Source organism: Solanum verrucosum, unplaced genomic scaffold (genome assembly GCF_900185275.1).
Source record: "Solanum verrucosum unplaced genomic scaffold, falcon-dt-bn FXZP01000261.1, whole genome shotgun sequence".
Lineage (NCBI taxonomy): Eukaryota > Viridiplantae > Streptophyta > Magnoliopsida > Solanales > Solanaceae > Solanum > Solanum verrucosum.
In genome coordinates this window covers 10,024,917-10,039,002 of record NW_026019969.1, presented here as the reverse complement: position 1 = coordinate 10,039,002, position 14,086 = coordinate 10,024,917, and the positions used below count along the sequence as shown (strand labels likewise).

General features: G+C 35.3%; 1 protein-coding gene across 1 annotated transcript; it reads right to left on the bottom strand.

The window, feature by feature from the left end:
• Positions 1-7: 7 nt before the first annotated feature.
• Positions 8-13,251, bottom strand: LOC125816510 (probable helicase MAGATAMA 3). The gene is made up of 21 exons (XM_049496122.1): positions 13,100-13,251; positions 12,858-13,017; positions 11,665-11,792; positions 11,239-11,436; positions 10,496-10,687; positions 10,249-10,284; positions 9,833-9,921; positions 9,587-9,637; positions 8,850-8,961; positions 8,667-8,772; positions 7,175-7,272; positions 6,976-7,089; positions 6,770-6,862; positions 4,709-4,762; positions 3,948-4,006; positions 2,244-2,328; positions 1,291-1,659; positions 1,003-1,125; positions 814-900; positions 262-453; positions 8-137 (listed from the first exon to the last, which is right to left on the bottom strand). The coding sequence occupies exons 1-20, from the start codon at positions 13,199-13,201 to the stop codon at positions 262-264; spliced, it is 2,448 nt and encodes an 815-aa protein (XP_049352079.1). The 5' UTR covers positions 13,202-13,251; the 3' UTR covers positions 8-137.
• Between the last annotated feature and the right edge of the window lie 835 nt (positions 13,252-14,086).

The following is a 14,086-nucleotide window of genomic DNA, read 5'->3' as shown; positions in this document are numbered from 1 at the left end:
TGTAAACTTGATTTTAACCATTATGCCAATTCCTTTTGGACACCAAAGTACAAGTAACCATTAATAAGATTAGCCTTACAAATCTTATATCAAGTTGTTCAAAGCTCCTAATATTCAATTGAAATTCAGTCTCTACACTAGAATGATTATGATACCTATAAATTATGTTGTAGTATACATCGAGAGGCTTTTGGAACAATCTTGTAAAAAGGGAATTCATATTTGGTCAAAAAATGATGGCAGAAAGAATTGTAGACAAACCTAGTCCTCATCGTAGCCCCCTTCTTCTCCAGCATAACCCCAGTCATCCTGTGGGGCTTGATCAGCTTCAGCAGCAATGGACACTTCAATGTCCATATCTTCTGGAGGAGCCTCAGATTTGTCATGCACAACTTCCACTTGCATTAATTTGAGATTCTCCTGACTGAAGAACTCAGCATAGGGCTTGGAGACCTAAAAGGGAGGCCAAATAAACGAATAAATGTTAATTGGATCACAGAATTCAAGGATGTAGCTGAGGTATAAAAAGGAACCTTGCGAAACTTGAAACTTTATAAACTGCACACAATGTTGGAGGAGTTCAGCAAAGGGAAAGAAAACTTAAAATGTGTACCATTAAAGCAAACATTGTTTTGGAGTGTAATAAAGGAAGCTAAAAATTGGACAGCACAAGGATAAGGAAATTATTTTCCTAAGTCTACTATACAAGGCCAACACAATTCTTTTTCTTTCTTTGCTCCTAAGGAATTGGGTGTTCTTTATTTACCTCATCCCTCAAGATGGAAAACACATAATTATGCCTTCAGTTTATACCTTATGGAGCACATTTCTCTTCTCCGCGCTCTCAACTAAATTTTGCCAACGTGCGTCTCTTCTTAACGTGGATGCAGAACCAACAACCTAAAATCAAAATGAAGAACATTGTTTACAGGACATTAACTGTCTTACAAAAAGTAGGATTGAGCACTAGAAAATTATCATTTTCGTTTGCTCAATGAATACCAGGACAGAAGACCGAGCTCTGGTTATGCCAACATTCATTCGCCGATAATCAGCAACAAAACCAATGCCTTTATCTTTGCTTGCTCGAACACATGAAAATATTGCAACGTCCTTTTCACGTCCCTGTAACAAAGTGAAATTATTCACTCTACCAAATACAGAGAAGAAGGTGAATTAAACTATCAATCAAAATTGATGGTCTTCACAGAACCAAAAGCCTGAATCTCATTTAGCACAATTCAGAGCTAAATGATACAGGAAATCTGTCAGAAAAAATCAAAGGATTACCTGGAAACCATCAACAGTGTTGATATCAACTACCTTGTCAGACTCCACTCCAAAGGTTTCTCGGAACTTTTGACGCAAGAGTTTGACTTGATGCCTATATGGTGATATAATAGCTAACCGGGAACTTGATTTAAGCTCTGGATATCTGGAGACCAGTTTGTGATACATTGCAAGCACAAATTCAACCTCATCAACATTTTGCCAAGAACCACTTCCAGATGGCTGGGACTCCTTCCCATCGTGAATGTCAAAAAAGCAAAAAGGTCCAAAGCAACGGTATTCGTGCCAAGAGCGCTTTGTCTGCTCTTCAATATCAGGCCCATCTTCAAGAGCCTCCTTGTAAAATTCTCTGGAAGGGAAGTTCCTTATCTGTAATTTGATACAACTAAATTAATATATTCCCAAAACAGAGGACATTTTGTACTTCCTGTCACGGGACTAAACTCAACATTGCATTTGACGTTACAATTATATTTTCTTTTCTTTGTTGTCTGTTCCAAATTGTGCAAAGACTCTGCATCTTATTCCATTTATCTGTGGATTTCTCAAGCCTCACTTTCTGTCATTTTCAAATCTTATAATCTCAAGATAAAAAAGCAATAAGGGTGCATGATTCATAGGTTAAACATTTGATCTTCTTTGAGTTATCAGTAAAAGCTCTGCATTTCTCATGCTTCAGAATCTGATGCAAGCACAATGCAACAGTACACAAAATCAGCATCCCTGATGAAGGTAATTCTATTAGAGACCAAGTCTCTAAAACTATTTTCTAGTCAAATGGGCTTAGGTCAATGACAACAGTATTATTTGGCTGTTAGTAATTGGAATAAAGGCCTAAACAGTTTCTAGAGCTTTTGGAAACATGTCTGGACGTTGAATAAATGGGATTAATGTCTCAGCAATTGCATAAAATGTGCCAGTTCATAATGCCATAGAAGAGAATGCTCGCAAACCTCTGGATGCATGCGATATTGAGTCTTCAGCATCTGTACTGGATATCCCGCTCTCTGAAATCTCTCAAATAAGCTGGTGCAGTATCTGTCAATCCCACACCCAAGGAGGAAAGACGAAATTAGAGAAACAATAAGGATTTCCAAGAACTTATCTGGTAACTTAGAACAGTTGGATTTTTTCTTGAAAAATGAAAACAAAGTTTTCTCCATTTTCATTTCTAAACACACTTTTGATATCATATTTGTCATACAGAGAGTCTAGACCTAAAAATCATAACAAGTTCGATAGTAAAATCATATTTATTTTTTTGAAGAAAGTTTGGAATGATTAAAAGAAAGGCAAAGAGTCTGGTGGACTCTTGTACTTGTATGAATTTGTATTGTGAATCCTTCTACTTACCCGTTTGTCAATTGAACCTTTAAACTCAATAAAACACAATTTAACAAACCCCTCTGACCATTGACCAGACTTATGTGACATTAGGATGTCTGAGATGGCAAAAGTGTGTAACTACACGCCTCTTAAGGCGAGTGAGGAGCATTTTTACTTACAAAAATATTAAAAATTATAAAAGAAATAATTTTTTAAACCATTAATTAAAAAAAACCTTTCTTCTTCACCCATTACACCAATTTTCAGTCATCTCCATCCCCTTTTTCTTTCTTTTCCACAATCTATTGTCATCTATTTAGTAGATATTGGGCACCTCCTTGAGTCCACTAAATTCACTGACGGAGGTAGAGAGCGGCGCTGGTGGTGCTCGCCAGACAACACTGATACGCAATGGAGTGAGAGAGAGAGAGACATGGCTGGTCGGCAGAGAGGAGAACGAGGCGGGTGAGGGTGCAAGGATCTAATCATGGCGGCGAAAATAGTGATGGTGTGCGGCGGAGATGAAGACGAAAATGGTGATGGTGTTCACTAGATCTGGTGGTGCGGTGGCTAAGGTTGTTGGTTTGTGTGGAGGTTGGAGGAGGAAAGGAAAATGGTGATGATATGTGGCGGAGATGAAGGCAGGTAAGGCAGAGAATATGAGTGGTTTCGCCGGTAAAAATGGCGACGGCTTTGGCTGTGAAACAGTGGGAATGGGAGAGAATGTAATGGAGTTTTACTTTAAAGAATATAATTAAAATTTTATTATTTTCCTTTTATTAAATAATTTTGATTAATAATTTTAAAAATAATTATGACATGACATTAATATATGTGACATTGATATGACATGTCATTTATGTAAAGGAGAGTGAGCTACACACATGGTTGGAGGGGTTTAAAAGGTTCATTTTAATTGAGTTTAAGAGTTCAATTGACAAATGATTAAGTAGAAGGATTCACAATACAAACGCATACAAGTACAAGGGTCTACCAGACCCTTTTGCCTAAAATAAAAGACAGTTAGAAATAGGAAACCAAGCAGGAAACGAATGGTAGCACTGGAGCAAAGTTAGTGAGGGTGAGATATGGAACGGAGGGGATTGGCAGGTCAAAGGATGGGAATCCCTGGTGGATAGATAAGCCTGGAGAGTCAAAGGAGCTGAATGAATTTTTTATGGTCCATTAAAACATCTCTTCTTTAGCAAGATGGCAGCAGAAGGTTACAAGAGCCTGTGTACTTGTTTCTCAAAAGTGTTAAAGAGGCAAAATACTTCTGTTTCATGATCTTTTATTTACAGTAAGTAGATGCAGTCACGCAGTTGCTTTACCCAAATTTTCCAGCAATAGGTGAGATCACAGTGGCTGGTAGTTGAACTGGATCACCGACCTGTAAAATATGGGAAAGATAAAAAAGAGTTTAAAATGTTTCCTGATAAGATACAGTTTCATATCAAAGGAGAAAAGGAATAATGCTGCTTTCAAAATTCTCTTCAGCATAGAGCACATCTGAAAACACAGATCAGTATCATTGTATCAGAAGTGCTCATGTGTAGCAAGGGAACTTTGGCACGCAAACAGTTTTGTTTTTTGATAAACAAAAAAAGTTACTAATGTGTAATAGAACATAATAGTTTCGAATACACATCTTCTCTAATGTCTAGGGCAACAGTTGAAATGTTTTATCTTCTATAGACTAACCATTTCTTGTTGCTTTTTTATAGTTTTACTAACCCAACAAGTGAACATGTTCAAATACTATTGAAATATTTTCAGTAGTGTGGAGATAAGGTTCACTCATTAAATAAATGAAGGGGATAAAATACAGGAAATATGAGTTCTTAGCTATCATGACACAGAAAGTAGACAACATGTTGGGGAATCCCACAAACGAGAAGTCGATAAAAGGTGTCGATAAAAAGGTGGTCAGACTTATATCATTCATGTCAAAACCATGGAGTTAATTTTAATTCCGGAAGAAAAGAACAGTCCACAGGAAGTATGCCCAAATCTCCCAAACTCAAGGAAAACTATATAAAATTAGTAAAAAATATTGAGGAAACAACATGCATATTTGTATCAACATACATACCAGGAATACTTGTTTGCATCCATTGGACAAAGGGAGAAGTGTCGATGGTTCCACCTGTTTAATAATGATGTTAAGCATTGCTTTATACAAATCGGACAAGCCATTATGAGAAAAATTCAGAAGCTCAATAAATTTGGTCAGCAAATCCAGTTAGTTCACATACAATAGTACAAGGCAGCTCAACAAATAGTATTACTAGAAGATATTTCATAACTTATATGTATAGTCAGGAACATGATTATCAAGGAGTTTGAGTATTAGTTTGACTTACTTATTAGTATGTTAAGGGATATTAGTATTACTCTTGTTGTTTCTTGTACTTCGATTATCATAGTATTTTGTTGTAGTTACTGCTCCTTTTTTTCAGACTGCTTTGGCATGCTCTCAATAATATTTTGTCATGACTTCTCTACTTCATCATTTCTTTTTCGATCAGCTTTGAATTGCTTTACCTTGAGCCGAGGGTCTATCAGAAACAAAGGAGGTAGGGGTAAGGACTATGCATACACTCTACCTCCCCAGACGCCATTAACGGGAATACACAAGCTATGTTGGTGGTGATGGTGGTGGTATATTAGTAGAATTATTTTTTTTGAGAAAGCTATTAGTAGAATTATTTGTATATGGTCTTTTACATTATTGACAAAAAATCACACCAACAATAAAAGATAGAATTACCGAATTTGAAATTTTGGAACTTCTCGGACCCCACTAGTGGGATTACATTGGTATGTTGTTGAAGTTTTGAAACTTATTACTCGTACATGAATTAGCAATATTACAGGTCTGTTTCTGTTCAGGTACGGTCCAGAAAGGGAATTTCGTAATGGTCATTGTGTTCTCTATTCAACGGGAATTTTGTAATGGTTATTGTGTTCTCTATTCGATGGGAATTTTGTAATGGTCATTGTGTTCTCTATTTGACTGGAACTCTTCCTTAGTGAGAAAAGAGGCCTTTAACCCCATGTGGTTTAGGCACACTATGCAGGTTACCTCCCGGTAGTATGAATAGAAGAGTAGGCGGTGTAGCACCTCCCTACTTTTCACAAACCTGTTAATGCCTAAGGCAAGAACTGTTAATGCCTTCTCCATAAGATAAGGACCAGGATACCAAATTCCTCATTTAACATGAACTGCACTTTTGTCATTCCAGACCATTTAAGCATATTTGTATGAAGTTAGGTATGACTCATTGGACTCATCCATAAGATTAGGACCAAATGCATACACTGTAGGATTATTTTTCAATAATTTGCAATTTGGTACTTGTATTTTGCTTGTGGACTATGACACTTCTAATGGGTTTTATTTTGTATAGGGAAAAAGGTCTAATATACCTCTGAACTATTGAAAATGGGTCAGTTTTACCCTCAGTTATGTTTTTGGCTCAAAAATGTTCTCTTACTAGCCAAATAGCTCAAGCAATATCCTTTTTTCTTACTGTTGCTCCAAAACAAGAAAAATGGTCCAATTTAACTCAAGTCTTCACCATTAAGAGCACTTGTCCAGAACTTTAGATGGAGGGAAAAAATGTCTTATTTCACATAGTTCTAGGATAAGAAGTAGACCGTTTTTCTTGTTTTGGAGCAACCGTTAGAAAGAAGAGTATTTTTGATCTATTTTGCTAGCTGGAGGGCGTTTCTAAGCCAAAAACGTAACAGAGGGTAAAACTAACCCATTTTGAATAGTTTTGGGGTATATTTGTCCCCAACCTAGAGCTCCTGAAGTCGGTTTCATCATCTCCATTAAGTTTTACTAAAAGAGAGTATATTTCAGGACTAAGATTTTCTCCAGGAGGGAGTGGGCTTCGAAGATAATACGGGTGTGGGAAACAAACTTTAAATGCAAAAAGGTAAAGTAAACGAATATTTCAAAGCATTACTAGCTAAGTGTACCCAATGAAGAGGAACAACAAATGACAATGACAGGTAGCAAAAACAATAAGGACCGAGTTGTTCAGCTGATATTACCATATATTGGCATGTAATAGGCATTAGATTTTCTTTTTATGAGGATAACCATTAGATTCTATCCAAGGTTATAGAGGACACAGTAACTTACAGCTTGAGCAGCTTCATCTATTATAACAACGTCAAAACCACGATTCAATTTAGTGAAAACTGGGGAAGCGCTGAAGCTAAGAGTGGAGAACACCTGCACATCATAATAGATTAGTCATTGACTGGCTTTAGGTAGTTATAAAAAGAAGGTCCAACTGACATTGTGTGGACTTTTGTTAGCTACAGAAAGAGGTCCAACTGGCATACAATTACAGCCTCATCCAGAATAGAAGCACGAATGCTGTCTTTATCTTTCACAGGCCCTCCTTGCTTCTGCCTATCACCAATTTGTGAGTCCATGCCGGACAGCCTTTGTTCCACCTACATACACATAAACTACCAGGTAACCACCTGCAATTGGCACTGGAATCTCTAGAATAATGAGAGACAAGTGCAAGGTACAGACTAGGTAATCCATGGAGACTGCCTGCACTGAATGATGAGCTTTAAGACCAATTCGTACTATTTTAGGACTGTATGCACGGTCATTTTCATCCCGGATACCTGAAATTGATAATCCTTTTTATAAGGACCTGAAAGTGATAGTCATAAATGCAATTTTGCAGCAGAAGACATTCCGAGCACAAGGTTGTTTGTCATTTCCTTTCATAAGACGATAAAATGTGCGCATCAAGCTTTACTGCTGATTACACAAGCTAAAGAAACAAATACATACATAAGTAGAGTTCTTATTTTTCAGGGGGTGATAAATACATGCAGAAGTAAAATCTATTGAGAAGAGGCAGAGCATCTCATTTCTTTCCTATAGTTCATATCATATCTCTCAATTAAAAAAATCATGTATCTTTTCGAAGTCACCTTTAAAGTTGGAATAAAAACCATCATATAGAATTCCTTTTTGTGAGTAAAGTTGGAATAAAAACCATCATAGGTATAGAATTCCTTTTTGTGAGTCTTCCAATCCTGCAAGATCATAGGCTATGCTTGTTAGACGATAAGTGATACTACAGAGAGTTTTGTTTGTGTTGCTGACTTCTTCCAAACCCTTTTGATGATTCTCTAATGCTCAAGTGTTTGCTTCGGCGGGCTGCAATTTCATCACTTTGTTGCGACTCTGAGCCTTATAAAAGCTGTAGATTCTCTTTCAGGTTTTCCCACATTTAAGCCTATTACCTTAAAGTGCAAGCTTATTCTACGTTATATTCTGATGGCCTAGAAACAACTTCCATGAACTCAAACTACAGTATATTGCTACTACAGGAATGATCTGCCCAGCACTTCGCTCAAAACTTCTGTCTAAAAGCCTATGCTTCCTGTGCCAATATTTGCATGCTGGTTGGACTACAGTTCTAGTACCCATCACACATCATAATTTATGAAAAGGAACCAGGACATAAATTTGACATCTAATTATTTATCTGAGAAGGCTATGGTGACATCGCCAGCACAGGATAGAAAGTATTTATATTTTTTTCTGTGTTATAATTTAAGAGAAGATGAGCAAAAGGTAAATTTAACTTCTATTCATTACTTTGAATAACATTGCATTTGGGTGATACAGCTCAGGGTAAAGAGTTCTTACAGGTTTACTGATGACTGCACTTGGGTAACCGGTAATGTAAGGCTGGTTAAGCAAATTTAAGTATACCAACATTTCTCATAGCACTCATCGACTTAGTTATCACATTGTTGTACGTTATATCTATTGCATTCACAAGTGGAACAGATACTAAAAGTTTCAAAGTGACTGATATAAGATCAGTAAAAAGATCTTCAAACAATTTTCAGAACAATGGAAATTTCACGTTGTAGAAGCACAAAAGGAGCAGAAAAGTGTCCTATAATTTTGTAAATTCAACAATCATGTAATGATATTCACCATAGCAACACCACCACAACTTGTGTGAGAGGAAATTTGTACATAAAAAAGAGCATACCAGTGTTTAGAATGCGCAATACAATCTCGTCGAGAGCAGAATTTGACGGAGCACAAACTAGAACACGAACACGATACTTTCGACTGGAATTGACTACTTCTGGTTTCTAGAAAAAACAGTTTAGTGTAAGAGGGCACAAATTTAAATTTCTCATATCATTACGATGGACAACATCAAACATACCAAGTCATTGCCAGATGTAGGGAAAAATCCATCGTCCCCATCTATTGGCATTTCTTGGTCTAGAGGATTAATCCCACCTAACCATGGGGATGCTTGTCCCCAGTGTTTGTATCTGCAAAGTTCAAACATTTTACCCTTTGAGATACTCAAAAGGAACAAGGTCTTAAAGAGATCTGGAAAAGGAATCCTTTACACAATTCTGAACTCTGAATTTATACAGATTATGCATGTATCTCGAAGAAGCATTGGTAAAATAGGGGAGACAAGTTGTCAACAGCCAACAAATACACCTATAAACTGTATTGATCACTCAGCCAATAAATATTTTGAGGATATCACTCAGCCAATAAAATCCAAAAGAATACACCATCTCTCCATCCATCCAGAAAGAAAGGAGATGTTGGAATTTCACAATATATATTTAGCTTCATCTCCACAGTCAAAGGATCTTGCTTCTATATATGGTGGCACAACTTGGAAAACAAAATGATCCACACAATGGTTTCTACTCTGTCATTTTAATATGCTTTGAGGATTACACAGTTAATGAAGATTTTATCACCCGATTTTCCACTTAATCCTTTCATCATGTAAAGCTTAAAAGACTGCATATACCCATATGTATGGCTGGTAAATGTACGTAGATACATCAAGACATATTGTTTTTTATATAAGTACATCAATCAACCCATATTTATAAATATCAACAGGAGTTCACATATGTTCTGTAGACATACTTATCTGACATGGATAATTCTGGTCCACGTTTTACACTGCTCAACTTCACCCTGCACAAATTCAGTAGATAGACGAGAACGTGTTATCCTTTCCATTAGGAAAAAACTTTGTATTATATACAGATAAACAGAATAAAGGTGAGCCCTTAATGTTTTCCGTCAAAGGCAATATGCCATAGCAACAACCAGACTTCTTTTTCTAATATAAAAACATCTCAGTAACTATGAAAAAATTAAGCAGCATACCTGTTGGAGTGTACTCTAGCAGGAGTTGCATGCAAAATGGCACTGAGAATCCCAAGTATGGTTTGTGTTTTTCCAGTCCCTGGTGGACCCTAGAGTAATGAACTTTGTTAAATACTTAACTCTATTAAAGTTCCAACTTTCCGTATAAGAAGCATCAATGAGACTAGATTAACTTGAATATCAACCACTGCCTTTTTAAATTTTATACACTAATCTCTTTTTGTGGTAATTTTGATACATTAAAGTATTTTTCATGGAATAAATAAAAATAAACAATTGAGCACTGAGCAGCTCCACTCGTCATGGCTTTTTGAGATAACATACGTACATAAATCACAAAATAGCACACTTGAAAGAGCATTAATTAAAGGCTTATTTTGTTTCTACAACCTAGAAAATAAATGGATAAGTCAAACCTGTATTAACACAAAAGTTTTCCGGGAAAGCCCTGCCTGCAAAGAGAAATGTTGAATAAGAAAAATGTATGCTAAGTTTTACATGACTGAGAACTACTAATAGATCATCAAGGGGGACAGAAGCACTGAGTTGGTATAGACAGCATATATACATTTATATGTGTGTGTGTGTGCGCGCTTATGTAAAATTTAATATATTAGAAAGGTGCTTACTGCATATAATGATAAAATTGTTTTAGAAACTCACATTAATAGCGTCAAGCTGAGACTTGTTGTGATTGCTTTCAAGAAATTCCTTCAAGGGTCTAGATATTTTCCAGGCATGATCTTCTGTAGAACGGTTGCTATCAGCTGCTGATAGTATCAAATCCTTGAATGGGAGGGAGCTCACTGACCGCAGAGCAACATATTCACGGGCTATAGTTGATAAACTGCATATCTGCAAATTGAATCATTCATGTAAAAAAGGAAAATCACTTCACAAGAGTATACGATACTTTATTTTCTTCTTTAAAAGCAGTACCAATTTTAACTTTATAGGAACTGGTACTTTTTGTTTACTTGGTAATATTAAAACTGAAGCAGACGAATAAATTAGCATGTCTCAACAAAGTTCGCTACAAATCATCTGAATCTGCTGTACTTGCTTTAAACATGCGGGGAACTGATTCATCTTCACCATGACTAACTTACCAAGATTGCACTAACATAAATAAACATTGAGCATATCTACTGCAACTTAACACAGTTTTCGTACATAAAGAACCAAAATCAGGCATAGCATTATTTCCATCAGTATCCTTTTGAATTTGGTTTAGCTCAATTTTTAAGTTTGATCTACAGACTCAACATCTCGTTTTTCAGAGTGGAGCTTCATCCAGAAAGTATAATAAACTCAGCCCAAGTGTTACATATTAACCACATGTAAGAAAGACGTAAGGTAGAATCACAAAGAAATTTGACAAGAATTTAGAAGTTATGTCGGGGTACCTTAAGAACATGCAAAAGCTTCGCATTTTCGGTAACAAGAGGACGCATACTCAAAAGCCTAGAGCAAGCTTCGATTTCCTGTGTATTCAATTGTTTGACCTCTCCGCTAAGGTGCATCCGAAGTCTTATTTTGTCTGGTCGACGATCCTCAACCAACGCAAATGCATATGCAGTTGGGAGTCTCTTACCATCTCCAAACTGCAAATATTTCACCACAAGCACCCAAATATTGAAGAAAAAAATTAATTTCGGACAATCAAGAGACCTCAGAAAGAAAACAACGATCTATGGTGATCGATCACATTATAATGCTTGTATTCAAATTAAGTAGGATGGCCTGGGGACACAATTTTTTTAACACGTATTTTGGACTCATTAAAAGTAAACAACTGAAAAGCATAAAGAAAGTTCACAGAAATAGGGTACCTCCTTATTTGAAAGTAACAACAGATCATTCTGTTGTATTGATTCAGAATCACTACAGGAAATCATTGGAAAGTGAAATCCGTCAATCTCACTGCACCCTACAGTTACTGCCTTCATCCAAAGTGTCTCTACAATTCCCAAGAACAAATATGCTAAGCACGTGAATACAAAATCAACCAAATAAAATGATAAAATGGATCTTAAAGATACACCAATATAAGCTTTGAGTTATGTATATGAAATTGCAATCTAGGTGATAAATTGTGAAAATATTAGTCATTCTCAAGTTTTAAAGACAAAAGAATAATCATAATAGTATTAGTTGTTCTTGAGTCCATAATAGTTGTAATGAAAATCCAGTAACACATGCATAAGTCCATGTCAACAAGTGGACAGAGTCATCCTTTCTTTCATCTACTAACACCTCTATAAGGTTGCCCAACAATGAACACAACGAGAAAAACTACTACTGTGCTTCAATCCGAAGTTAGTTCAAAATCTTCAAATTTTTCAAGAGATAGTTCTTGTCATTCTTGAATTGGTTTGAGATTATGGCGTTGTTGTTTTCTTAGTATGGTTCTTTTCATAAAAATCCACACCCATCAACTTCGTTTTAATTGTTCATATCCTAACCCAAACTAAACTCAAAAACACAAAAAAAAAAGATATATACTCTTCAGTATAAGGAAAAAGGAAGGAAAAAGAAACTAAGGGGTGGGAAAAAATTAAAGGGGAACAGAAAAAACGAAAAATCTTGGGGCAAGAATCACGTAAATGTGTTTTTCTTTTTGTTTTGATAAAATCCGAAATACATTAACAATGTGGAGTTAGATAACAAAAACAAAGAAGAAGTACCTTCTTCATCAATCTTGACTTGGTTTGAGATTACGGCGTAATTGTTTCTTAGTATGGTTTTTTATCATAAAAATCCACATACACATCAACTTCGTCTTAATTGTAGATATCCTAACCCAAACTCAACTCGAAAACACAACAATAAGATATATAGTTCTTCACTGAATAAGGGGAAAAAGAAAACTAAGGGGTGGGAAAAAATTAAAGGGGAACGGAAAAAGGAAAAATCTTGGGGCAAGAATCACTTAAATGTGTTTTTCTTTTTCTTTTTGGTAAAATCCTAAACACATTAACAATATGGGGTTAGATAACCAAGAACAAGAACAAAGAAGAAGTACCTTCTTCATCATCATCTTTTTTCCCTTGTATTATTTGAGCTTTAACTTCTTCAAATAAAAGAGGTTCGAATGTTGCAAGATAATCTTGAACATCTTTATACGAATTCTTGGCTTTTTTCAGAACAAGAGCGTTGTCATCATCCCCTTTACCCTTCTTCCGCTAAACAAATTGAAATACATAGATATTAAAACCCACATTGAAATACAAAACATGAAATTGCAAAAAAAGATAGTGAAATTACATCGGATTCTTTGAGGAGACGAAGGTAGTCCCAACTGAGAACAATTTTGTAAAAGCGTAAACTTAACGCTTCTTCGTCTAAGTTGTTCTTGTCGATCGCCATTTGAGAAGAAGGAGAAAGACAACTCCCCTTCTTGTGGGTTTTAGGGAAAACAGAACAGCAGAGAGCATTACAGGGTTTTGGAGGAAGAAAGGGGTAATTATATAGTTTCCCATTTTCGGGTTTTCCTTTTCTTTTGTGATATTTTTAATTAATTGAAATATTTTGGACAAATAATATTTTCTTTTTGTGTCCCTAAAAAGGATTGACAAATTTACATACAAGTTTTATATATGTATAAATATAAATATTTATCTTTTAAATTTTACATACGATTAATATGTTCTTCCAATAATTTATCAAAAGAAAATTTGAAACACAAGTTTAATAAGCTCATTCGATTGGTTGGTAGCAAGAGTTGATCATTGTATATATTTAATATCAATATTGTGGATTTATTTTTTTTGTGACATAAAAAGTTATTTAACATTATCAAAGTCTACAATTAGAGTTAGAGCCTGTTTGGATGGGCTTTTAAGCTGGTCAAACTGGCTTAAAAGCCAGTTTTTTACTTATTAGAGTGTTTGGCAATTATCAAAGTGACTTATTTTAAGTAAAAAATGACTTATTTTAAGCCAAAAGCTAAAAGCTAGGGGAGGGGAGCTTTTTTTTTTATAACTTAAAAGCCCTTTTATGTTGACCAAGTATATTACCTTTTTGCCTTTAATTCTTTTATACAATTTCCAAATTGCCCATATTGAATTATTATTATTATTATTATTATTATACTGAAATATGAATTTATATTCCTCTTATAAGGTGGTAAAGAAATATGTGAATGATAGAAAAATATTATTACTTATGGATGTAAAACATAAATTAATTTTGTTTTAGTTTTTTTTTTAAGTATAAAAACCTTAAATTAATCAATTTTTTATCATGTTAACA

Coding starts and splice junctions, on each gene's coding strand:
- LOC125816510 (XM_049496122.1), bottom strand. CDS start 13,201: ATGGCGATCGACAAGAACAACTTAGACGAAGAAGCGTTAAGTTTACGC. Junction 6,863..6,975: donor TTCTGGATGAGGCTGTAATT/GTATGCCAGTTG, acceptor TATGATGTGCAG/GTGTTCTCCACTCTTAGCTT. Junction 901..1,002: donor GAGCTCGGTCTTCTGTCCTG/GTATTCATTGAG, acceptor TTTTGATTTTAG/GTTGTTGGTTCTGCATCCAC.